Raw genomic sequence first — 25,463 nt, forward strand, 5'->3', positions numbered from 1 at the left:
TTCTTGGCTGTTGCTCCTCAGCAGGAATCCAGAGTAGGTTGCAGTTGCATCCAATGGCGGCTTTCATGATCTCAGAGTAATGTAAGTACTTCGTGATGCTCTTCTGCTGGCCTTGAACCATCAGTCTTATCTGGGTGCTCTGGTTCTCGCTCAGATGACTCAGTTTCAAAAGCGTTTGGACACTTTGTGCCTGTAGTCAGGAGCAGCTATCCCCGTGCTGTGTTTCAGTGGAAGCGAGTGCAGTTTGAGTGCCGAGCCCGAGCGTTTGCCCGGGGTCTCTGTGGATGCGGGGGAGCGCCGTTCCGGGGGGAAGCGCCGTTCCGGGGGGGGAGCGCCGTTCCGGGGGGGGAGCGCCGTTCCGGGGGGGGAGCGCCGTTCCGGGGGGGGAGCGCCGTTCCGGGGGGGGAGCGCCGTTCCGGGGGGGAGCGCCGTTCCGGGGGGGAGCGCCGTTCCGGGGGGAGCGCCGTTCCGGGGTGCAGGCGGTGCCGGCTCCCGCCCCGCCCCTTCCCGCCCGCCCGCCCGGCCGTGCCACGTAGCAGCGCAGGCGCGGCGGGCGCTGCGCGGGGCGAGCCGAGCGCCGGCCCGGCCGAGCCGCCATGAACTTCTTGCGGGGCGTCATGGGCGGCCCCAGCGCCGGCCCGCAGCCCTCGGGAGCCGACACGGTGAGCGGGGAGCGGCCGGACCGGGGCAGCGCCGGGACAGCCCGGCCGGGCCGCGCCGGGGCCGGGCCGCGCCGCTGACAGGCCCGGGTGTGCCCGCTGCGCTCGGGGCCCAGAGGCGCTGGCTGGAGCGGGGAAGGAGCAGCCCTGCCCGCGGTTCCTGACCTTCGCTCTGTGCCGGAGTGTCCCCTGCAGCCCCGCCGGGCCGCCTTATCCCGTGTTTGTTGTGCCTCCTTCCAGATCCAGAAGCTGTGTGACCGGGTAGCTTCGTCCACGTTACTGGATGACCGGAGGGATGCTGTCCGTGCTCTCAAGTCATTGTCCAAGGTAGGCGGCCACCTCCCCGAGTAGCGGTGTGAATTTCTAGTAGCTTTGTCAGCCAGCGTTAAAAAGGCTTTGCTTGGTGTTCGGGCTCGGCCGTTCACCCCTGGTCCCTTCTCCGAACAGAAATACCGGCTGGAGGTGGGCATACAAGCCATGGAGCACCTGATCCACGTTCTCCGGACAGACCGGTAAGCATGCTGGGCTGCTCGGGGCTGCCGCACCGCACGCACACAGCTCAGAGGGCAGATGGCTTCTCCTCGGCCACCCTGCCTTTTTACCCTGGCAAACGTCCTCAGAGCCTGTTGGGAGGTAAAATGAACAGGATTCCAGGATGAGGGACAGAAAGACAAGCTCTAGAGTGAAGGTGCTACCTAAGTCACAGTGCTTCTCAGGGACACCTTTCCACTCCTGTAGAAAGGTGGGTCCAGAGGGATCACGTTAACTAAATCCACTGTTTGGAGCAACCCAGATCGAGCTGTTATTGGCAAAAGGCGACTGAGACAGAGTTAAGAGGGAAAGAATGAAGTCACCAGGTGTGTGTTTTTGCTCATGTGTGTTAAAAAGCCAGTTGGGTTCAGGTGAACAGGAGAGCAGGACTCCAAGGCTGCTGCTAAGAGAGATGGCACGAGTCTGAGTGCTGTGTGGACTAGAATGTAGTACTTACACAATCCAGTATTTGGAATATCCTTATTATCCATCCCTGCTGCACCTGATAGTGCATCCATGTTGTACTGTGGAACCTGTTTGCAGTCCTTGGATTTAAGCCTCAAATACTGGTGTTTAGGTAGGCAAATGTATGGGGAGAGTCATTCAGCCTGGATTTGAACATCAGGCTGGTAAATTTGAGACAGTCACAAGGCTGTGGAATACCTAGATGTGCATATGCTGGAAGGAGAGCCCTGTCCTTCCATGCCAGTACCGAGGAGAAGGAGGAAAGCTGCAGCTCAGTGTCTGCAAGGAGGCCTCCTGCTCCAGTTATGGATCTAGGACAGGAAACCCTTCAGTGCTCAACCAGAGGCTGCTGACTGAGGCCCTTCTTGCCTGGCCAGTTGTGCCAGCTGGGAGGAAGGTGTGAGCCTGCTGTCTAGGCAAGTCCATGTTGTGCTTATTCTGTGGGCTGGGTAGTTCAAATGGAATGTCTGACCTGGTGCAAACAGTGAAAGGGAAGGAAGGTACAGGAAGGGTATAACTGTCACCGATGTGAAGGGGAAGCCCTTTGAACAACTGGGTTAAGGAGCCTACTTTCATCCACTTATCTGCTCTGAGGGCAATCTGAACTTTGAGAATGGAGGCGGGGCTCTGCTGAGCCTCTTGAACCCTTTAGGGCAGGGGCTTCAGTGCTTCTGGGGCTCCAGGTGATCCTTTGGCATTTGTGCCTGCTGGGGTTCTGTGCACACATCTTGTGAGACTCGGGCTGCAGTTAAAAAAATAATAAATACGTGGGAGTTTTGGGTTTCAGCTGAAGAAATACTGGCTTCTAGGAGGTGTTGCTGGGGTCATTTCCTGTTGCATGTCAGCTGGGCCAGGTGTTGGTGCTGTGGCTTCCTGGAGACAGCACTGTGGTCTCTGTGTGATCAGGGCAGGTGTTGCCTGTTGGAGTTGGTGTTACTGGTTGGTGTCAGTCACAGGTGAAGTGTCCTGGACTCTCCCAATGGAAATCAAAACCAGTTGAACTGATGAAGTGGTTGGTAAAGGAGTCACAGGCTCAGCTGTCCCCAAGGCCTGGTGTGATGGGTCTATTGAACTGGGAGGCTGCTGATGTGACAGAGGCTGCTCTTTTGATGTGTGCCCAAGGGTTTGATCTTTTCCACCTGTTTGGATTTTGGGGGTTTTTTTTGGTGGGTTGATGTTTGGTTTTTTGGGGTTTTTTCCGGGGTTTGTAGCTGCTTTAGCAGAGAGGTCAGTGACTGAAGTTGTCTTCTCTCATGTCACTGTAGTCATGTAAATCATGCACATGTGCTGGCTTGTGGCCTGTTTTTCTGTGTTGCTGTGAAGTTTAAGATGACAGCAGGTTTAATTTGATTGGAAAAATGAGTGCTGTCTTTATCCAGTTCTCAGTTCCTTGCATCCTGGGGTTTTCCTTTGAATTAGTTAGAGCCTTTACCCTGGAACAGCAACATACTACTTCTTAAGTGGAAGAGACATTTCTGTTGTTAATATTTACTTGTAGGTTGCCTCAAGCTCTGTCTCCTGCTCAAGTGCTTAAAACTTGTTCTATAGAAAACTGATTTAAGTTTTCCAGTTCTGTGAATTGGGCATCCTGGAGCCTGAGTCAGCTTTTACATGTTCCAGACTTAGATACACTAGAACTCCTATGCCATGTGTTTATTTTGTAATTGGAAGTAGTGATCTGGTAGAGGACTTCTACTGGTTTGTTGTTGAGATGTTGCTACATCCCACCAGGGATTATTTTGAAAAAAATGTGGCATTTGACTGTGGCAATACTACTCAACTGTTGGTGTGAGAGAAGGCACTGGAGTAAGGAGTCATCTTGATCCTTAAATGCTTTGTTTCTACCTATATGTAAAGGTTTTTGAATTCCAGTGTGACAGTTGAAGGAATTGAAAGAATTTGGTGTTTGATATGTAGACTTACGAGGTGTCCCTTTTTCTCCTAAGGCACAAGCCTCAGTTATCCACGTGCAGGACAGTCAATGCACAGGTGCCCTCACTTGCTGCTGGTTCTGCTGTGCTGTTGTTTGTGAACTGAGGGCCCCTGGCATCTCATTTGAATGCTGTGGAAAATTACCACTAGCAAAGGCAGGCTGGCTGAGGTGAATTGTGCTGGATTGTTGCCTTGTACAAAGGCTGCCTCTTGTGGGTGCCTGAGAAATCTTGTTTCTTGAGTGGTTTTTGCTGTAGAGTAAAAGCTGGACAGCTTCAGCTTGAACAGAATAATCAATGAGATGTGGGATGTGCTGCACAGCAGATGGTGGCAAGGCAGTGAGCAGCAGAGGTGGGATGCTGCTGTCCTCATTTTGTGATGTTGCTTTTCATCATGTGTACATGAAATGTCCTTATTCTTTCAGAGCTGCTGTCATTTCCCTAACAAGGGACCTTAAGAAACCCACCAAGCTGCAGCCTTACTTTTCAAGTTTCCAAGGAAGAGTCTGTGTGTTTTTAGGTGTGGATCAGTTTCATTTCTGTGAAAAGGGAAGTGCAGACTTTGTGGTAGTGTGCTGAAGAACTAAACTGACAGTAAAGGGAGAGCATGAGCAGGCTGGAGATGTGATCACAGCTGCCAGATGAGACTGCTTCTGTGGACTGAAAGGTTAGGTGGTTGTTCAGGCCTCTGCTCTCAACTGGCCTAGCAGCCTCATGAAATTCAAATTTATCTTTGGTGTGGAGGCCTTGCTTGGAATGCCTTGGAGATCAGTGAGAGTAAATACTTAGAGGCTGGAGTGAGATTTTTTTTTTGTTAGTCTTTTTTTCAGATGCTGGATAGAGTCATGAAAATGCTGCAAGGGGTGTCCTTCTGCACTTGGATATGCCTTTCTCTGTGGTTTTAGGTTTTATTTTCCCTTTTTTTATTTTTTTTAAACCAACTGCTTTCATTCTCTTTTGGTGTAAGAGCAACAAAGCAAGTAGCAGAAATGGTTGGGTTCTGCCCCATAAACTCTTGTGCTGTGTCTTAGTTGTAGCACAGGGTGTACAGGTGGTTCAGCCTTGGTAATGCAGAAGAAACAGGTATTTCCTGAGAGCAGAGTGTGGGTGTGAGCAGGTGAGCTCATGCTTTGGGGTTCCCTGCAGCTGCCTGGGGGTGCTGGGGTTCAAAACCCTGTAATGAATAGGTTTAGTGGGTTTGGTGACACAGAGGCTGCCTGTGTGGGAGAATCCACAGCTGCTGCTGCATTCCCCTGGAGCTCTGAGGTTTGGCTCTGGTCCTGTCTGACTGTACAGCACAGAGGGTCCCACCTGGGAAGTGCTGCAGCTTGTCTGCAGCTTCTTTGGGTGATCTGACAAGTGTGAAGCATTCCTAGGGATTTCTGCTGCTGTTGGAGCAGGTTGGAGGGACTGACTCAGAAAATTAAAGACACACCTACAGTGAAGAGTCCTGTGGCCATCTGCTTTCACCAGCCCTCCTGAGCCTCACCTGAGGGAGTGCAGCTGGGAGAAGGAGCTTGACTGTTCAGGGAGCAGATAGCTCATGGTTATGTGGTGCTGCAGTAAATCTGTGCTTCTTACTGGGCCTAGTGCTGCAAAGGGAACTGCCTGGGCAGAAGAGCAATATTGTAAGAGTAGTTGGAAATAAGTCATTAAAGACAAGTGGTTCTTTCATTTGCAGTTCAGATTCTGAAATAATTGGCTATGCTTTGGACACACTCTACAATGTTATATCGAATGACCTAGAAGAGGAGGAGCAAGGTAAGCACTTGGTGGTAATAGTTATATTCACTGTGGCATTGCTTTCCTTGGTGCTTTGTTCAAGTTTCATCTGTAATACTGTGACTTACTAACACTTACCTAGACCTGCTTTGTTACTGTGTGTAGCTCTTATGATAATGCTAAAGATCCTGTATGCAGCTTGCATTAAAGTAATGCTGGACCTCTTGCTTATTAATTAAAAAAACCTTTGTTCTCTGCACAGGAGACAGGTTAGAATGTGATAACTGTTTTCTAGTTTGTAAGTCAAGAGTCAAGTCCTTCTCTGCTGTTGGGAAAGGGTAGTTCTGGCTGTAACTGTCAAATGAGACATTACTATCTCATGACTTAACAAGGATGTTGGGATGTAAAATCTCAGGTACCAGTGGTAAGATGCCACATGTAAGTGTGAAAGCCTTTTTCAACCCTGCTGTGGCAGTGGAGAAAGATTTAGAAAGATTCTATTTGTCTGTACAGCTGGGTTGTGAAAATCCATTTTTTGAAGGCCATTAAACTGGTCTCCAAGGCCAATGAAGGTTATTCTAAACCGTGTTTCAAATTGTGCTTGGCTTTCTTTTCCATGTTCCTCCAGTTCCCCATCTTATTATAAAGATTTAGGGCAGGATCAGAATTTGATAGTGCTGGTGAATTCATTTTAGTGGTAGAGGCCTTGATTATGGACTGGACAAAAGAGCTGGCAAGTTTTTCCAAAGAGCAAAGAACTGTCCAGCTGCAGTTGTTGTAAGGGCTATGGGGTGCTTCAGTTTGAGCCCTTCCAGAAGCACTTCCCACAGGAGTGCAGCTGCTGTAGGAAGCTGGGATGGCTGCTTTGGGAACCTGAGCTTGTGCTGTAATTGGTTGTGCTGTGTGGCAAGCTGGTCAACTGGTAAACCTGTCTCTTGTTTCTTTTTATTTTACCTGCACTGACAGATGACTCTGAAGGTAAAAGAACCTTTACTTATATAAATATGGCACTTTGTTTTAGCCTAGTTTACTCCTGCTGGTAACACCTGCTGCTGTTTAAAAAGGACACTGTAAAACCTTGCACTGGAACTCAGGGAAGGTGTTTTGCCTTCTGCTCTCTCCTTACTCCTTGGAGCTCCAGTGTGTTCCCAGTTTAAATTCTCCTGTGCCTTGGCATGTTGAATGCCAGCAGATCCCCAGAGGCTGCAGTGGTGGTCAGTTCTTGCTAAGGGTGTCAAAGATGTGCAGCCCCAAACTGGTAGGATCTTAAGGGACCAAAGTTTGTGAGCAGTTTCTGTGTGCAAGAAGCCCTGAAGCTGGACACCAGGGCATGAGAGAATCCTTCACAGTGTCTCTTTTAAGCAATGCTTGTTAAAATACAGTATTCACTTCTACCCTAGGTTACCACTAATGCTTTGCATGTTCCCTTTCTAAAACTGATTTTATTTTTTAAAACTAAATTCTAGTCTGCAGTGCTACTTGGTAGTGAATTGATAAGAGCTGATCTTACTGGATGGAAGCTGTTGGCTTGGTTTGAGATAGCCCTGGCAGTGTGTAGATTTAAGGAACAATTACAGGTAAAAGGCTGGCTGCAAGATCTCTGGTCTAAGTGGAAAACACAGTTTCCCTTTGCCTGCTTGTTTGTTTTTTTTTTTTTTATTAAATGTATTAGAAGAAATATTTTGAAAAGAACAAATGTGCTTTGGCCCTTTGATAGAAGAATACAGAGTTAGAGTAAGAAAAACTAACTACAGCCTGGGAGAGGCTGTGCCAGTTGTGTATGCTGCTCAGGTTTTGCCTTAGAACCTGCAGCTTGTGCAAGGGCAGCAGTTGGCATCAAGGGTTCAAACACTTGCTCTTTGCAGCTGAGGGTGGGACAAGGACAAGATGCTCAGTCACAGCTCGTGGAAAAATCCACCTTTTAGACCTAACTTTGAAAGTAAAACGTTGAAGTTTTCTGGGCTCTCTCTCCTTGGCCTGCAGCCAGCTACAGGATGTGCAATCAGTGTGTGATTGAGTCCCAGCTGAGTTGCCTCTTGTTCTACAGCAACAAGTGCAGCAGCTGAACTTGTGTGGAGTTTTAAATCTTCATTTCTGTAAATGAGTATCTGTCAGTTCAGGGATGGCCTAGACTTGATAAGACCCTCAGCTTCAGACAAGTCACAATAGGACTTGTGTCCTGCAGGTGCTGTGTGCCTGGGCTAGAGCTATTTTTGCACACAGTCTGTCTGCCCTTTTAACACTTTTTCTAATAGATCATCATTTCTGCAGCTAGAAATTTAGAGCAGAGGTTTTTGGCAGAGAAGATCCAAAGACTTCTGAATTTGGTCAGAAATTCATTTGCTTTACTGTTTATTTCCATTAAAACAAACCCTTTCCCTTTGAATTAGAATTGTTCTTGATCAGTTTCTCAGCTGACATTCCTTAATTATGTCTCCCAGTAGTACCTACATGCCACTGTTTTATGTAAATTCTCACAGCCTAGAAAAATAGCAGAGGTGCAGAGATGTTGCTTGCATAGGATTTGGGCATTTTGTGGGATACTTGTGCATTTGTTTTTTGTTCATGCAAGTGTGATGCATGAAATAATTAGGTGAGACAATTAATGTGCTAGCCCCATTCTGTGTAACTGTAGAGTGGAGAATGGAATGGCACTCAATTCTGGCACTTCTGAAATCAATTCAGATTCCAAGACTGAGAGATTTTGATGTTTATCTGTGTGACTCTTCCCTTCCTGATGTTTAGGACTTTTTCTATTGGTAAACCCAATAGGATAATTAAGATATTTGGACCAATTAGCTTTAGATGATTTATGTTCCTTACCCTTCAAGGCTCTTGGTGTGAAATGTGCTTTGCTTTTGCCCATCAGTGCAGGGTACTCATGAGGGGCTGCTCTCTTGGGTTAGTGGAGCTATATGGGGATGTAACTGCTGAGATTCAAAAGTTACATTGGGAAGAATGTACAGTTTTTGTTCTGTGAAAAGCTCACTTTGGTGTTTGTTTTGAAAATAATTCAATTAACATTTATAACAGTGACTCAGAATCTTACAGTCACCCATGGCCTTATTTTAGTAAGAATAAAAATCACAGTTACTGAAGTTGTTCCAGTCGTGTTGTAATACGTTGTTTTTTGCTGTTGCAGAAGAAAACTCAGCCAAACAAGTTGATGATCTGGGGAGTCAGTTCACAGAGATTTTCATTAAACAGCAAGAAAATGTCACTCTGCTGTTGACTCTGGTGGAGGTAAGTGTGTCATGTTCAGGCTGCTGGGAGATGGGTGGTGCTTTCCCTAATGGGGAGACCCATGGTTCTGTCCATGGTGTCAGGGGTGAGGTGTGCCAGCTGCTCAACCCTGTTGGTGCAGCTTTTAAAGCAGGGCAATGTGGAAGAGAATCACAGAACCACTTAGGTTGGAAAATGCCTCCAGGATCATAGAGTCCAGCTGTTCACCCAGCACCACCATGTTCACTGCTCAACTGTGTCCCAAAGTGCCACATCCAAGTTTCCTGAACACTTCCAGGGATGACTCCACTGCTGCCCTGGGCAGTCTTTGGAATGCCCAGCCACCTGTTCAGTGATGAAATTTCCATGAATAGCTGATCTGAACTTCCCCTGGTGTGCTTTGTGGCCATTTTCTCTGATCCTGTTGCTTGAGAAAGAGGTTTAGTTAGTTAATTAAAAACAATAAAATTATTGTTCCCTAATCAGCTGTGCTTGTTCCTTGGGCAAGGTTTTTTTTCAGATGATCATGAAATCATCAAGGGACAGTTATGTCTGAGATGCAGTTCAAGTGGAAAGGGTGACTGCTTTCCAGCATCATCACATACAACTCATTTTCCAATGGCTTTGTCCTCATGAGCTGCCTCTTTACTTTGAGCTGTTAAAATTTTTGTTCCTCCCAAACTATAGATATGACTGTGCTTGAGAGAGAACAACAATACAATATTCTCTTTTTGTTTCCTTTATGGAGTCCAACCTAAGTTGAATGTCACGTTTTTTACTGTTCCTATATGGAACCTATGCCATGCTCTGAGCAGTATAAAGGAAGTGTCAGTGTATGAGTTAAATACTGAGGAGTTGGTTATTTAACATGCTGCTCTCCATCCTTTCAGGAGTTTGATTTCCACGTCCGTTGGCCTGGAGTGAAGCTCCTGACATCTCTCTTAAAGCAGCAAGGGCCTCAAGTGCAGCAGATCATTCTGGTCAGCCCCATGGGTAAGTGCTCCAATCCACTGCTGATCCACTTGGAGCTTGGTGCTCAGCAGACATGGCAGAGGCAAGCTGCTTTGAAGAGCTCCAGCATGAGGAGCTGCAGCTTTTCACTTTAGAAGAACCCAACCGTGTTTGTTGCAGGGGTTTCCCGCCTGATGGATTTGCTGGCAGACTCCAGGGAGGTGATCCGCAATGACGTGAGTGCAGGGGCTCTGCAGGTCCCTTGGCACCCCTGTGTCACTGCAGGGCCTGGGGAGCCAGAGCCTGCTCTCCATGGGGGTGGGCGTGTGCCTGTGCTCCTGCCTGAGGATTGTGCTGCTCATTCAGCATCCTCCCAGCAGATGTGGATTGTGAAAAAGTGGTGGGCTTCTATTAAAACCCAGGTTTGATGCCTTTTCTCCTCCACCTGTCCAGGGAGTCCTGTTGTTACAGCAACTGACCAAAAGTAATGCAGCCATACAGAAGATTGTTGCCTTTGAAAATGCCTTTGAGAGACTTCTGGATATCATAACAGAGGAAGGAAACAGTGATGGAGGTACAGTGCAGTCTAAGACTGAGCCTTGTGCTTCTGCAACTATGAGCTGTTGTTCCCAGGCTTACCTTAGTGGGTGGTTGGAGCTCTGTCAGTGGGTAAAAGGATCACAATTTACAGACTGGTTGTAACAAAATAAGCAAAACCAGATGGACCAGGTGGCTGTGTTTCAGTGTCATTTGAAAAATTGGCCTACTTAGTGAAAACATCAGGGCACTCCTCTGAGCATGTGTACATGGGTTACTGTGTTGTTGCTTGACCTAGGCCTGTGCATGTGTGTGCTTGGAATGGCAGTGTCAGATGTGTGTGCTGTATTTGTCACATACCCAGTTAAGCATCTGCATTCTTCCCACAAGATCCTTGGATGCTTGGAGTGGCTGGAAGTAACAGCTTGCTGAGCTCCTTCAGCTGCACCAACAAGTTCAGTTTTCTGGTCAGCTTTTTGACAAATCGGTCACCTGTTGGGAGGGGAAAATAATTTTTAAAAGGAGCAAAAAAAAATGCAGCACTTGAGGGCTTGTTTCTTTCACTAGCAATATGTGATGGGTTTACTGCAGTCTATTTCAGTAGTATGACAGGCTGTTGTTCTATGACCTTTCTGTGGGCTGCCGGAGCAGTTACTGCTCCTCTCCCAGCTATATTATTCCAGGTATGTTGGCATGGAAGTATTCAGCAAACCTTTGATTTCAAGCTGCTATTTTTAGGCAGTTAATATTCTTAGGAGACTTGTTATGTAAATTCCTGTGTGCTAAGACTTCTCTCCTTTACCCCCCACTACTTATCCATTCCTCTGATAGGAGCAGCCTGTATCTGACTGTAATTTGAAAACTAAAAAGTAGTTTTGAAATAAGTTGAAGATGGTAGCCAATAACTGTAGGGAATGAATATGTGAACCAGGAAGGGTTGCTGCCTTGGAATCATGATGCAGTTCAGGAGGAACTGCATTTGAGTGCTTTTGATAGGGACAGTGTAGTCTGATTGTGGAGCAGGTGAACTTTGGGACACAATGTGTTGGTGAGGTTTTGTTGGCAGTTTTTCCCCATTTACCCACTTGATTGATAGGAGCTGTACATGCTTTGGAAATTTGCTTTGGGCTTGTGGAAGAAAAGCAGCTGTGGTTTCACTCACAAGGTTCCTAGTTATTGATCCAAGCCTAATGTGTGTTAAGAATGAAGAGCTCAGAAATGCATGCTCTGTTTCATCTAGAACATTCTCAGTGTATGGACAAGCTAATTTGTTTCCATGTGGCATATTTTAATTCACTGTGTGATACTTTCTCATCAGGCATAGTGGTGGAAGACTGTCTCCTCCTGTTGCAAAACTTGTTGAAGAATAATAATTCGAATCAGAATTTCTTCAAGGAAGGTTCATACATTCAGCGTATGAAGCCTTGGTTTGAGGTTGGAGATGACAACTGTGGGTGGTCTGCACAGAAAGTAACTAATCTTCACCTGATGCTGCAGGTAAGATGCCATTGCAGCTCCTAATTACTGATGCCAGCTCTGGTGCAGTGAGAAGTGTCGTGTCACAACTGTGCAATCCAGTTCTTCAGCTCAGAATCAGCTGCCTGTGCTCATGAGCTGTGCTGCTTTCAGCACAAATCCTGTCACATAACTTGGTGTTTCCTGGGATGTAACAGAGATCTAAACTAAAAGCATAACTAGGGCTGTTCTATGTAAAGAACCCCCTGGTATAAAACTGCAAATCAAGCAGCCATATGTAGCAATGAGAGAAATGAGATTGTTTGTTGTCTCCATTTCAAGAATCAATTCTGTTTTGTAGTGAAGCTGTAAATGAGTTTGGTTTGGTTTCAGAAGGTGCCAGGCTCTGCTCACACAGTGCTTCCTTCTCCGCAGCTTGTGCGGGTCCTGGTGTCTCCCACAAACCCTCCTGGTGCCACCAGCAGCTGTCAGAAGGCCATGTTCCACTGTGGGCTGCTGCAGCAGCTCTGCACCATCCTCATGGCCACCGGGGTTCCTGCTGACATCCTCACTGAAGTAAGAGGGCACTGGGTGGGGAGGGGTGGGAGCAGGCTGCAGGGCCAGCCAGCTGCTGGGGGGACACTCACTGATCAGTGACTTTTCCTGGTTTGGGGTGGGTTTATTGCTGGTTTGATTTTTTGGGACAGTCTACAAGTATTCTAATTTGATAGGCTTCCAGTGACAAGGGATTTTAGCTTCTAGAAAGCCCTGCCAGCATTGTAGGATCAGGGGTTTTTCCCTCAATAAAACCATGTGCTTGGATTGAGTGTGAACTCCTCTATTCCAGTTCTTAACTTCTTAAAAGGTTTCACCTTTCCACATTTTAAAAATGTCCAGTTTAGCTGTTACTTTGCTGTCATAGCAAAACTGATGTGGCATACAAAATGAAGCTGGAGAGGACTGAGCTATGTGTCCCTTGACCTTTGCTCAGCATCTCTGACAGCTGTTCAATGCCTTGATTTAATGCACACTGGTTTTATTTAAGCCTCTGAGCTGAGACTATTGCTTTGCAATTCTGAACTGCCAGGGTAAACTGGAGTAACTTGGAAAGATGTAGGTGGTAGACCATGGCTCAGATTTAACCATGGATTTGACTTTCTCCTCTGCCCTTTCCCTAGACCATTAATACTGTATCGGAGGTCATCCGAGGATGCCAGACAAACCAAGACTACTTTGCCTCTGTAAATGCACCTTCTAATCCACCAAGGTAGAGGAAGAAAAGTGTTTTAACTCCATTAGGTGATGAGGTATTGGTAGGGGCAATCCAAAGGATTTTTAAATTCCACACTTGGGATTATGGTCTGGAGTAACAGCGTCAAGTTCATGTAGGGTGTGTTGGATACAGAATGAAGGTATCAGGTGTGATTGCAGAGGGACAAGGCCTGGAACTGGTGGTAGGTTATGGTAGATTATGGATTGTATGTTTAATATATCACAAATAGAGTATTTTATCTATCACATGTAATATTTTACCTGTCACATGTGATGTAATTGTATTTATCATGTATGTGATATGTAATATTTATCACTTAGATATAGGGCATGTGATATATCACTTATATGGTATGTGATATATATAATCTAATATATAATTTATATTGTATCTAATAAAATTTATATATTATATAAAGATGTATAATAGATAATTTATGGTATATATACTATATGGTAATATGTTATTTAAAATATGAAACATGATATTTGCAATATGTGACATATAATATATGGAAATATGGTATATGTAATATATCTAATATATGTAATATATGCAATGTCTTATATATTACATATAATACTTATATTGCTTATATAATAGAATATATTACATATATTACACATACTATATTTCATGTGTTACGTATCACATTATTTTGTATTGTATATTACATATAATGTTGTATAATATAGTATATGGTATACAATATGTTATCTGTATGATACTTATATATATAATAGAATATAAGATATGACATCTGTTATATAATGCTAGAACTGGTATTATGTAGCACCTGAGCAACAAATGAGCGATGACTGAGAAATTCCTCCATCAGGATGAGCTGCTGTTGCAGTCCAAGGAGGATTTGGAGGCAAGGGAGACTGGTGATCAGTCTCTTGTTCTGCGTATCAATAAGTGCTAAACTGGTAACACCTTGGGGTTTAACACCCTTGTTTGAAATAGTAATAGATGCAGTGATAGGCCACAGTGCCTTTCCTCACCCGTGGGACACATGCACATCACGTACCTGCAGCTGTTTTCATGCGCAGTGCAGCTCTCAGCTCCTCCTTGCTCTTAGTTCCCTGTTTTGCTTGCTTTCCCCACAGGCCTGCAATCGTAGTGCTGCTCATGTCCATGGTGAACGAGAGGCAGCCGTTCGTGCTACGCTGTGCTGTTCTCTACTGCTTCCAGTGCTTCCTGTACAAAAACCAGAAGGGACAAGGGGAAATCGTCTCCACGCTCCTGCCATCCACCATTGACGGTAGGCCAGGCACACCTCTGCAGCGAGCTCTGAACTGGCACCTGTTCATGCACCGCCCGGTGCCTCGTGCAGAACTATTTCCCTGCTGTTCAGTGACTGCTCTGGGGCAGGGTGATTAGGCTTGGGTTTGTCTAAAACCTCATTAGTTCGTTTCTGTGTTTTAGCTGCATTGTCTGAAGTATTTTGCTGGTGATGTGGCTTGTTTTACTCTCCCTCGTTCGTACCTCTTGGCCGCCCTGGCAGCTACAGGTAACTCTGTCTCGGCGGGTCAGCTGCTCTGCGGGGGCCTCTTCTCCACCGACTCCCTGTCCAACTGGTGTGCTGCAGTGGCACTGGCCCACGCCCTGCAGGAGAATGCCACGCTCAAGGAGCAGCTGCTGCGGGTCCAGCTGGCCACCAGCATCGGCAACCCGCCCGTGTCGCTGCTGCAGCAGTGCACCAACATCCTCTCGCAGGTACGGCTGGTGCGGGAGCTGCAGGGCAGGGCTGTGCAGGGGAGTGTCCCTCCTGGGCAGGGACACAGCCCAGGTGTGCAGGGGAATGTCCTTCCTGGGCAGGGACACAGCCCAGGTGTGCAGGGGAGTGTCCTTCCTGGGCAGGGACACAGCCCAGGTGTGCAGGGGAATGTCCTTCCTGGGTGGGGCCACCACAGGGACACAGCCCAGGTGTGCAGGGGAATGTCCCTCCTGGGCAGGGACACAGCCCAGGTGTGCAAGGGAATGTCCCTCCTGGGCAGGGCCACCATGGGGACATGAGTGTTAGCTTGATGAGATGGAGGGTTCTTTTTTGCAGGCTGTTTTTTAAGCTTTGTTTGAAGCTTCTTTGAAAGGAGAATAGCAACAAATCTTGCTTTTCCATCAGACTGCTGCTTGATGCTGCCTGTTCTTGGCTTCAAAGCACCCAGGCTTTAAACTTGGTTTAAAGGATAAGGCCAACTGGCAGAATTTCTACTCATGTTGGGTTTTTTTGCTGAAATGCCTTTTTGGTGTTTACCTGAACCTGCTAACTGGAAACATCATGAAAAAAAGGCTGTCATGAGCCAATGGTTGGCTTTGCTATGCAAAGATCAAACTTTGAGTTTGTTCAACATGTTAATACCTGGCTTGGCAAATGTCAAGTGAGTGAAGTTCACCTCCTGGCCCATGCCTCCTGTGTTGGAGCCATTCAGGGAAAAAGCCTGTGTAGTAGTAGGGAGTTGGTTACCTCTGGTGGCAGTTAGACTTTGCTGCAAGTGAAGATAACAGCTGGAATTCTGAATTTGTTCCTATGGCTTTTCTCCTGCTTTGGCTAAAAATGGCCAGTATTCATTTTTATCCTGGTGTTTCTGTGTAAGGTAAAAATGCTTGTGGTTCTTCAGCACTGTGAGAGAACAGGGATTTGGATATGGGGGGTTGTTTGACACGTTCACTTGAAGGTTCTCAAGTATGTGTGTAACTTGCAGGGTGATAAGATCGACAGACGGGTATGTATTTTTTGGCACAGCTTGTGCATTTTCCTGCCAAAAGCAGAGGCCTTTCCCTCTTGTCTGGGGTCTGCTGGGGAGGATTTCTTTAACTGCTTTTTGATGTGTTTCCACTTACAGCTTTGTGTTGCAGTGGTTTTGGTTTTCCCTGGCATAACAAACTCTTGGTGCCTCCAGGGGAATCTCTGGGGGTGCTCCCCAAAACTATGGGATAGGTATCTTGGGCAGCACGGGTGCTTGCTTTCCTGGGGGGCAGACTAATGGACCCTCTGTTCACATAATAGGTGGGATTTCTTCTAAGGAAAACTCAAACTGTTAGAAATAGTCTTTTCTGAGGGTGTGGAGCAAACAGCTGGTACCATTAGAAGTGGGGAGTGCTAGAGGAAAAGCTGTTTTGCCTGCCTGCCTAATTGTGAATAGCATGGATCTTGTTATGGGCAGGTGACCCCTGAAGAGTTGTTTGATTTCCAGGCTGTTACTTAAAACACAGCTGAGTTGGGTACTGGTGGCACAAAAAAAATTAAGTATTTCTGCTGTGGAATTGTTGTATTTTACCCTGTTGATCACAGCTGAGAGTTGTTACAGCTCTGAACTGTGGAGCAGCAGCCATGGGGAGCTGCCATCTGTCAGTAGGTGTTATTATCATGGTATGCCTAGAAAATAGCCATTTTTTAGACAGGATGTTTTGGGCTGTGTGAAAATCCTTAGGCAGAACACATCACTTTTATCTCTGAACAGCAAGCAGTGCTGGAGAATAAATGTGGTTTGCAGCTGCTTCCAGCATATGGGTGTGCTGAAGTATTGGGCTGCACAAGCACAGAAGTAACTCCATGTTTCTCAGGAGGGATGGGCCACTGGTACCAAGGCTGGAGAAGGCTGAAGTGTGGCCACTGCCAGCTACAGGGGATAATCCCAGTGTGCAGGGGCTGGCCAGTCCTGCTGGGCAATTAGAGCCAGTCTTTGTAAATGGGGGGAGGGAACACTCCCTGCTTGCCATCTGAATGGTGACTGTTGGAAGAGATGGGTGCTTGTCTTAGCTCAGCTGGGCCCAAATACCTGCAGCAGAGAAGCAATTGGTAAGAGTCAGTTGGGAGATGAAAACTTTGTCTAACAAGAATAAATTCTGCAGTTAGCACTTGCCTTGCTGGCTTAATGTGCATATTGTGTGAACCAAAGGCCACTACAGGATTATTGTTCTTTAACTAAAAAATAATACTAGGAACATCTGACACTTCTAAGTCAGCAGGGTAGGTCCTGGTGATGCATCTTTTCCAGGGAATCCTTAGGTGACTAAATGTGTGCCTTGTTTCTTCTTTTAAAGGGGTTTTGTATATGCTCCTTCATGTCACCCTGTATTAAACATGCAGAACTAACACGTTATGGTTTATATTGGTGCTGATTTGTGTGGAGTAATATTTCACATCTGTGTTGCTTGCTGGTTTGCTCTGAAAACAGTTTGACATGAATGGTTTGATCCTTGTTTACCCAAGCATTCAAGCCCTTCAGTGTAACTAATGAATGGGTGTTTGCAAGGACATGACTTGTAGTTTGTAAAACGACAGGTGGAAGTAGGTGAGTTCTCATCCAATACACCTTGGGTTTGTATTTTAGCACTGTCTGTGGAAGGGTAATGATGAATGTGTTTGTTCTTCACAGGGCAGCAAAGTCCAGACCAGGGTTGGACTACTGATGTTGCTTTGTACTTGGCTGAGCAACTGCTCCATTGCTGTCACCCACTTCCTTCACAATCCAGCCAATGTGCCTTTTGTATCCTTGACCTGCTCGTGGAGTGGAATGATTTGGGTTATTTGTGTTCAAGTTAAATGTTGGTCTACATCAGTTTACAGGGTGTCTGCATAACAGAAAATGCAGGGGGCCAAGAGACCAAATGGGCCTTCTGTTGCCAGTGCTCTGTGTGCACTGACCTGTGTGTAAGAGGCATGTACCAGAGTGGTGTGCAAAACTGTCTCAAGTCCGCCAGCCAAGTGAGTTTTTAGTGCAACAAGCCTGTTGGTATTTTTAGTGTGAATTAAACTTACACTCAAGAGGCAAGAAGAATTCTTTGTGCTTCCGTTAATTTCTGTTCCTGCTTTTCAGGAAAAATTTAGTGATGTACATGAGCATATAAAGCTAAACTGGCATCTTTATCTACACTGCAGGTGTGCTTTGGATCAAGTAAATCTCTCAGGTTAAACAGTTACTGGGAAATATATGGGAAACCACTGATCACTCAAGCCCTTCAGAACCATAGCTAACTTTGCAAGGGTTTTGTCAGCTCTTTTGTCTTACTTCCTAACAAAGCTTGGGTTTGTGGGTAAATAAAAGGGAATGTATACAGGGACAAGTGTTACATATGTTGTGGTTATCAGATATCTCCAGTATCCTTATCAAGAGTTCCAGCTCACAGGGCAGATAGCTGAAAACCTTGGAGAAGAGGAGCAGCTTGTCCAAGGCCTGTGTGCACTTTTGCTTGGCATCTCCATCTACTACAATGACAATTCCCTTGAGAATTACAGGAAGTAAGTATGATAGAGAAATAACAGGACTGTAGGGAAGGTTCTGTGAAAGGCAGATGGCAGTTCAAGAAGCTTTTAAGTGAGACAGCACTGGGATTAAGACTTGAGACAGAGAATGCACAGCTCACCTCGATGGAATGATGGGTTCTCTTCTTGTCCAGTTGTTACACTGTCATTGTTTTCTCTTCCTTGTAGAGAGAAACTGAAGCAGCTGATTGAGAAGAGGATTGGCAGGGAGAATTTCATTGAGAAGCTTGGCTTCATTAGCAAACATGAACTTTATTCCAGAGCTGCTCAGAAACCACAGCCCAGTTTCTCCAGCCCAGACCACGTGATGTTTGACCATGAATTTACAAAGCTGGTAAAGGAGTTAGAAGGTGAGATGTTAGATGCGTTTCTCTAGTTTTTGTCATAAACTGATGGATGAGCTACCATCACAAACATGTTGTGTTACTCTTGAAAGCAGTGTGATGCTACTAAAGGGTATGGTAATACTCTAACTGGATTACCTAATATTCCTAAGTAAGTTCTTAGGAGATGATGATCAACAGACTCTGTGTTACCACACTGGCCAAGAGGTCACATGGAAACTCGAGTATTGAGCACATAAAATGGTCATAGAAACTTCATTTGTTGAAGTACATAATCCAGATGTTGCCATTTATAATTGATAAATTTAAAAAGGTGAATGCTGAAATATTTAGCTTAAGGAAATGCACACCAGATTTAGTCTGCTGCAGGGATTGTCATCAGTCTAACATCTGACTGGTGTCCTGTTTGTTAATATTGCTCTAAACTTAAATCAGTCTAGAGAAAGAAAGAAACCTTAAAGCAGCAATGGTAAAGATGGATTTGCCCAAGCAGTTTCATCTGCACATTGCTTTGCAGTCCTAAGTCTTTCATTTATTTGCAGAGTGTTTTGGGCTGAAGCTGTAGTGGAGCCATAGTGCAAGTAGAACACAGCTTTTTCAACAGGATGTACTCAAAACACCCAGTTCAGACATTTACTTGTCTGAAACAAAAAATCAGTAAAGGTGCAAAGTGCAATCAAGCCACCATTTGTATTAAACCTTTGTGACAATCCCTTTTTTAATGTGCAGGTTGAGCTTGTAATGTGGTGAACTCAAACTGTGAGGCTGTGAGACTGTTTTGAGGACAAAGATGTGAACTGGGCTCGAGTTGACAGAAACTGTTTTTGACAGGTGTCATAAGCAAAGCAATTTACAAGTCTAGTGAGGAAGATAAAAAGGAAGAGGAGGTCAAGAAGACATTGGAACAGCATGACAACATTGTGACTCACTACAAAAAAGTCATTAGAGAGCAGGTAAGAGGGAAGGGGGCCATAGGCATAGTGCCTCTAAAAGCTGTCTGTCTCTTGGAGGCACTGCAGAGCACTTCCATCCCCCTGTTCCAAAACAGTAACTAGGAACCTAGCAATGCAGAAATGCTTCTAGCAGCACTCCTGTCAATGTTCAACTGAAATGTCAGAGTTTGGAACTCTAGTTAAGGTTTTGGGTTTTTTTCCCCTGGGCTCCATACTCTTACCTGTTTCATTTCAATTGAGGAACCAGACAACTTGCAGCCCTCCAGAGATGCAGTTCTTAGTTCTGTGCTCTCACTTTGGTGACAGATGAAATGGGGCCAAATGAAGAAATGATTTGTTGGTGAAGTTTGGCTGTACCTGCTGGGATTCAGCTCTCAGAACCTTCTTCCAGAGTAGTTAACTTGTGTGGTTGTTGCAAGTAGATGAAGGAACAAATTAAACAGAGTTTAGTTAACTTAAACTGCTAAAGGGGAACTGAAGGAGGTGTTTTGTGTTCTGAAGTCAGAGCAGGGGGTGCATGAGGCATTAGGGATGCTTTGGAACAACCAGAGGCTTTACTGAACATGTGATGTCTAGTTACCATGATTTCTTTAAAGCCTCCTGAAGCAGTAGACTAAACAAATGCAGGCTGTAGTATGCTAGATAAAAACTGCAATCAGCACATTTCCCTCCTTTCCCCTTCTGCTGCTGTTGTTGGTGTGACAGGCTGCTGCTGTCTTTCCCAGGCATAGCTAACACAGCTACCTAGGTTTGCAGGGGGCTTTCCTGCTCATCTGCCCCAGGTAGCACCCAGTGGTGCAGCTCAGGTTTTGCTGCTTTCCTTCACCTTCCTGACACAATTGTATTCAAGAGTTACTAGTATAATTATATACATATATATATGACTACTGTATGTGTATATAATATGGTGCCTTTTCTTTCACAGGACCAGGAGCTTGAAGAACTAAAACAACGAATCAACACTTTAACATCTCAAAATGAACAGCTCCAGGCTACAGTCACACAGCAAGTGTCTCAGATCCAGCAGCATAAGGACCAGTACAATCTCCTGAAAGTACAGCTAGGTAGGCTCCATGACAATAGAGAATCATCTTGCTTGTGTAGATATGTTGTGATTTCTGGCAAGCTGCAGCAGAGCCCCGGACAGCCTTGTGGGTGTAAGAGCTCACACTTGCTGTGGGAACTGCTGAGAGGCTGCCTCTGCCTTGGGTCAAGTTAATTCAAACCAGAAACTGCTGCCTGTCCAGGTTCAGAGCATGACCAGATGGGCCCTGGAGTGGGCTGGAATGAAGGTGTAAGGTGGGGAAGATTGTATGGCAGATGTGGAAGATGAAGCCTGTTACTGTCACTAGAGAAATTGCTAATTTAATGTGTAAATCAGGGCAGTATGTTCTCCTTATCCCAAGGTAAGGTGTACATGACATGATTAAAAATACCCAAACTGCCTTTGTGATTACTTAGGATTAAAAACATCTAAGGAATCAATTACTTTCAGTATTGATCTGTGCCATTATTGAGGCAGCATGCATACCTGAAGGAATGACAAATGAGAGCTCTTCCTTGTTTATTCTGTTTTATAGGCAGAGATTTCTTGTACTGTGCTTTGCTCCTTTAGTTAGAATGGGAAGAGCTTGTATTGCCTTGTGGGACAGGAGCAGGATGTGTAACAAGGATTTTGATGGGTCTGCTGGAAACTAAGTTGTAGAACTGCTTGTTTGACCTTGATTGTAAACTCCTGCTGTTTAGGAAAGGACACCCAGCATCATAACTCCCATGGTGACACGTTTCAGATGAATGGCATTCAGACAGAAGAAGTGAGCAAATTGAAAGAGGAATTGGAAGAGTGGAAGAACAAGCATGAGCTGCTGCAAGGGCAGTTAAAGGAAAAGGATTCTGTGATAGAAAAATTGGTAAGTGCTGTCTCAGCAGAACTTGATCCAGCTGCCAGTTCCTGCTTTCAAGTGTAACTTGCCTTGAGCTGTGCATGTCCTCATTGTGGTGACAGCTAAGCCATCCTCATGCTGAGTGCATGCCTGGAATAGGCAGTCTGCTGGGAGATGGCTTGAGCACAGCCTTGTCTGCCCTGCACTGTTGCCAGGGGCAATCAGTGCAGCTGTAGAATCATTTTTTAGCCTGTTTTCAAAGAATGGGGAAGAAGTGGTAGAGATCTGCTGGGAGCTCAGTGCCTTGTCCCAGTGCAGGGTTTATCTGGTGCATTTCCCTGGTGCAAGGTCCTTCTGTACCCCCTCAGAGGACACAAGCAGCTGCTCTCATCAGAGAGCTTTGGTGTGCATTGCTCAGCCTGCTTACCCCTTCTCTGATGGGAACTGGATCATGCAAGCTAGGAGCTTTTTGATATGACTACATTTACAATTCTAGTACTAAAGCTCATTTTTTTTCCCCTGTTTTTCTTACAGAGTTCTTCCCAGTTGGAAATGGGAACTACAGAGCAGGCTTCACAGATCAGCAAATTGGGTGGCTTGGAGCACAATAATGAGCTACAGAAGGTGAACTTGTGGTATTTCAGTGCAGCTGGGGTGAACAGGGGTAGCTTGGGATGGGAAGGCAGCTTTACTCTTCAGGGAGGAGTTTTGGTTCCTGAAAGTGCTGCTGTTTTACACCAGCTGTCTTTGTGATGGTCCCTAATCTTGGAGCATCAAGGTTATGTGTCAAAAAATGGTTGTTTTCACTGATATGAAAGTTTCCAGGTATTAGATGTACAGCACAGAATAAATAACTCGTGATTCAATTCTTTAAGGTAGTTGTTGCTCAAAAAATATATAGCAGAGTTTCTCTGTTTGGAGAATTAATGGTGCCTGGATCAGTAAGTCATTGTGGGTTTCTGCACCAAGAGGGGCAGTGTGCAGAGGACACCAGTAGGAGTGCAAGTGGTGTGAAACACCTTTAGAGAAGTGACTGAGGCTCAGACAGGTGCCTTGGTTGGGCATTCCACAGAAAGGGTTTGGAAGAGCAGGATGTGCAATGGTGCATATTGCTGTGGAATCATGTCATTTAAGGAAAGAGCTGTTGTGGCCTCATTGAGAGGCAGCTTTCCTGTTAGATTTGCTAGTATGAAGCAGTTAGTCTGGAGCATTTAGCATCAGGAAAATTTCATGTGAATGTTTTGTTTGATCAAATTAACTGAAAAGTTTTGTTTCTGTTTCCCAAAGGAGTTGGAAATGCTCAGGAGTCAGATACAACTCCAGTCTGTGGAAATCTCTAAGCTTCAGATGGAGAATCAAAAGCTCCAAGTAATGGTAACAGTGAATTGTTTCTTTTATCTATGGGAACTAAACCTTCAAGACTTGCCTTCCTGCTGCTGTCTGTAGCTGATTTCCTAAACCAAGCTTGTTTTAAGTGCACACATCAGCAAGTGATTCCAGTTTCAGATTCAGTAACAAGTTACCCAGACAAATCCTTCATGAGCACAGAGGGGACTTTTAGTCAATTTAGTTCTCTCTAATGCCACTGGTCCTTGCTATTTTTAAACAATTATAAACTATTGCCTGTTCCAAGCTTATGCTCTAATTAAAGTCTGTGAGACACAGCTGTGACATCATACACACAAGCAAGATCATTATTCTTACAAGCAGTTGAGGATACTAATTGAAAAGGTGATGTGTAGTTGAAGGGCAAATGATAGGGGCATCTGTGTGTGCAGGCTTCCAAGTGCTGCAGAGGTTTTTTGGCTGTGTACTGAACCAATGAGGCAGTAAAGCCTTGTGGCTAAATAAATGTGACTCAATTCAAAACCAATGAGGGGAGGGAATGCTGGGCTACAGACCCTGAACAAGTTGACTGCAAATGTTCCAGATGCTTGCCCAGCAGAGCTAACAAATGGTGCTGCAGGAACAGGGCCCCACAGCCAGCTGACAATCAAGTGTTCCAAGTACCAGGCTCAGAGGCAGACTCAGCTGCTGGAGGAAGATGCCATTGCACAGGTGCTGCCATGTGTGCTTGTGAGGATGCCTTTGGAGGCAGAGGGGTGTCCTGGTGTCCATCCAGCTGCCAGGCCACCTCACTGCCATCCTACATCCCACTGCTTCCCATGCTTGGAGGACTGCCTTAAGTGTGCTCCAGCTGGAGAGGCACTGGTCTCAAATTTGTGCCATGTGGCAGTTGTAGCTGACAGGCAGCTGCACATTTTGGAAATAACTTTGTGTAAGGCTGACTGAGATGAAACTGTTGCTATTTTTAGTAGTCTTAGGCAAAGAATTGCATATCTAGCCTAACAGACTTCTGTGGCACTTCAGAAGTATCAGAGCAGAGGTGGATTGCCTGAAATAGGGTTTGCCTAGGAAAAAACCTGCAAGCCTTCCAAGTGCAGCTGCTATGAAATAAAGTTTTCACTGTCCCCTTCTTGGTGTCTGAGTCTGAGACCCGAGATGTGTTTGCTGATGCCTTGCAGCATGGGGTGTGTGTAATCACCATACCTTGGCTGTGCTGTAAAAAGAGGATATGCTTTTAAAAAGTGACTGTGTAATGTCTCAGCTTGCTCTGCTGTGTGCAGCACTGAGAGGGAATTCCTTGTCCACAGAATGCAACTGCAGATCCCCTGTTAGGAGACAGTGGTGCAGCAGCAACGAGCTCAGAATTGGAGGGACGACTGGAGCAAGAAATGAAAGAACTGAAGGTGAGCAGTGAGTGAGCACTAAGCCAAGCCATTGGATAGTCAGCCTTCAATTCAGAGGCTTCTGCAGTGGCCAGGGCTGGTGCAAGTGGTTTCTTTCCTCAGCATCCACGGTGTTTCAGGCTCTGGAAGGGAAGCTGGATGTTTCCTTCATTTTTCATTTGGGAAATGAAAACTTGTCTGCCTTTGAGTTGCAGTCTAGGGTGGTGCTTTACTCTGACACAGACAGTCCAGTTGGACTGGGAGGAAGGTAACCACTGATAATCCTGTTCCTGCTTTATCCAAGCTGTCATAGTTTGTGTAGGGATGTGCAGGTGTGTGTGGGCACAAGACTACAGGAAACAAGAGTGGGCTGGAGCTGCTCAAGGTTGTGTGTAGAATGTGTTTGAAGGACACAGAGCTTTATATTTTCACCTATGCTTGTATACTATATATATATGCTGTATGTAATTTAGTGTGGGATTTTCCCTGTTGCCAGAGTGAAGTCAAAGCCCTTTCTGAGGAGAAGGAATCCCTAAAGCAGCAGCTGGACTCATCCAGCAGCACAGTTGCTATATTGCAAGATGAGAAAAGTAAACTGCAGCGAGAAGTTGCAGAGTCCAAGAAAGAACAGGATGATCTCCTGGTGCTTTTGGCTGACCAGGATCAGAAAATATCTGCACTGAAGATGAAATTGAAGGACCTTGGTGTACCGGTAAGCCAAGGAATGGGATCCAGTGAGTTCCTGGGTCTGAGACAGGTCTGGGCACCCTAATACTTGATCCACAAAGTCTGGTGAGACCCCTTCCTCTAAGTAGAGGGGAGTTGAATCTATCAGTTACTTTCTCAGCTTCTGGCAGCCATCAATGACAGTTGGCCACTGCCTGCTGTCCCCAGTAGTCAGGCATGTTTAGCAGAGAAGTAGTGAACTGTGGACATCAAGAGATGACAGCTGCACTTAATGAGCATTAATTGATGTGGCCTAGTTGTTCTAGGTTATCTGCAAGGTTACTTGCTCTTAGCATGTCTTGCCTTCTAAAGGTTGGAACAGAATAAGGGATAAGGGACTCCTCACAACACATCTTGTATTTCAGGTTGAAGATGAAGATGATACTGAATCTGGAGATCAAGGGGATGAAGATGAGGATGGGGATGAAGAGGAACAAGATGAGACTGCTGCTGTGTGTTACCATGAAAACTAGATTGCATTGTTTTTTGGGGAAAAAATCTATTACTGGTGTACAAAGGAAGACATCTGCTTATAGGAAACAGATGGTGAAATGACAACCATGGGCCTAGTTATGAGTTACTCAAGAGTTGGAAAATCCTTTGTACTAGGTAAAGCAAACAAAAACCACAGTTTCAGTTCTACATGAATATCCCAGGTTGTACTTGTTTAGAAGTTGCTTCAGACACTGTTTAAAGCAGGAAATGACAATGTTGCTGCCTCAGTTCATTGTCATTTGCAGTTCTGTGCATTTGTCTATGGTTTTAACTTCCTTGAGCTCTTAACATAATTAAATACAAAAGTATTTGGTTTAA

General features: G+C 45.5%; 1 protein-coding gene across 3 annotated transcripts; it reads left to right on the top strand.

The window, feature by feature from the left end:
- Positions 1-516: 516 nt before the first annotated feature.
- Positions 517-25,463, top strand: USO1 (USO1 vesicle transport factor). 3 transcript variants are annotated; one of them, XM_079306030.1, is made up of 25 exons: positions 517-662; positions 900-986; positions 1,107-1,171; positions 5,268-5,347; positions 8,451-8,551; positions 9,421-9,523; positions 9,662-9,717; positions 9,935-10,055; positions 11,337-11,515; positions 11,909-12,049; positions 12,652-12,740; positions 13,856-14,010; positions 14,254-14,465; positions 15,452-15,472; positions 17,129-17,239; positions 17,873-17,991; positions 18,184-18,365; positions 19,191-19,312; positions 20,238-20,376; positions 21,059-21,222; positions 21,730-21,819; positions 22,483-22,569; positions 23,850-23,945; positions 24,421-24,636; positions 25,016-25,463. In XM_079306030.1, the coding sequence occupies exons 1-25, from the start codon at positions 597-599 to the stop codon at positions 25,121-25,123; spliced, it is 2,910 nt and encodes a 969-aa protein (XP_079162156.1). In that variant the 5' UTR covers positions 517-596; the 3' UTR covers positions 25,124-25,463. The 3 variants fall into 3 exon arrangements, with proteins under 3 accessions (XP_079162156.1, XP_079162157.1, XP_079162158.1); XM_079306031.1 differs by having other exon boundaries at positions 14,260-14,465; XM_079306032.1 differs by lacking the exon at positions 15,452-15,472.

This window comes from Erithacus rubecula (assembly GCF_903797595.1).
Source record: "Erithacus rubecula genome assembly, chromosome: 5".
Taxonomy (NCBI): domain Eukaryota; kingdom Metazoa; phylum Chordata; class Aves; order Passeriformes; family Muscicapidae; genus Erithacus; species Erithacus rubecula.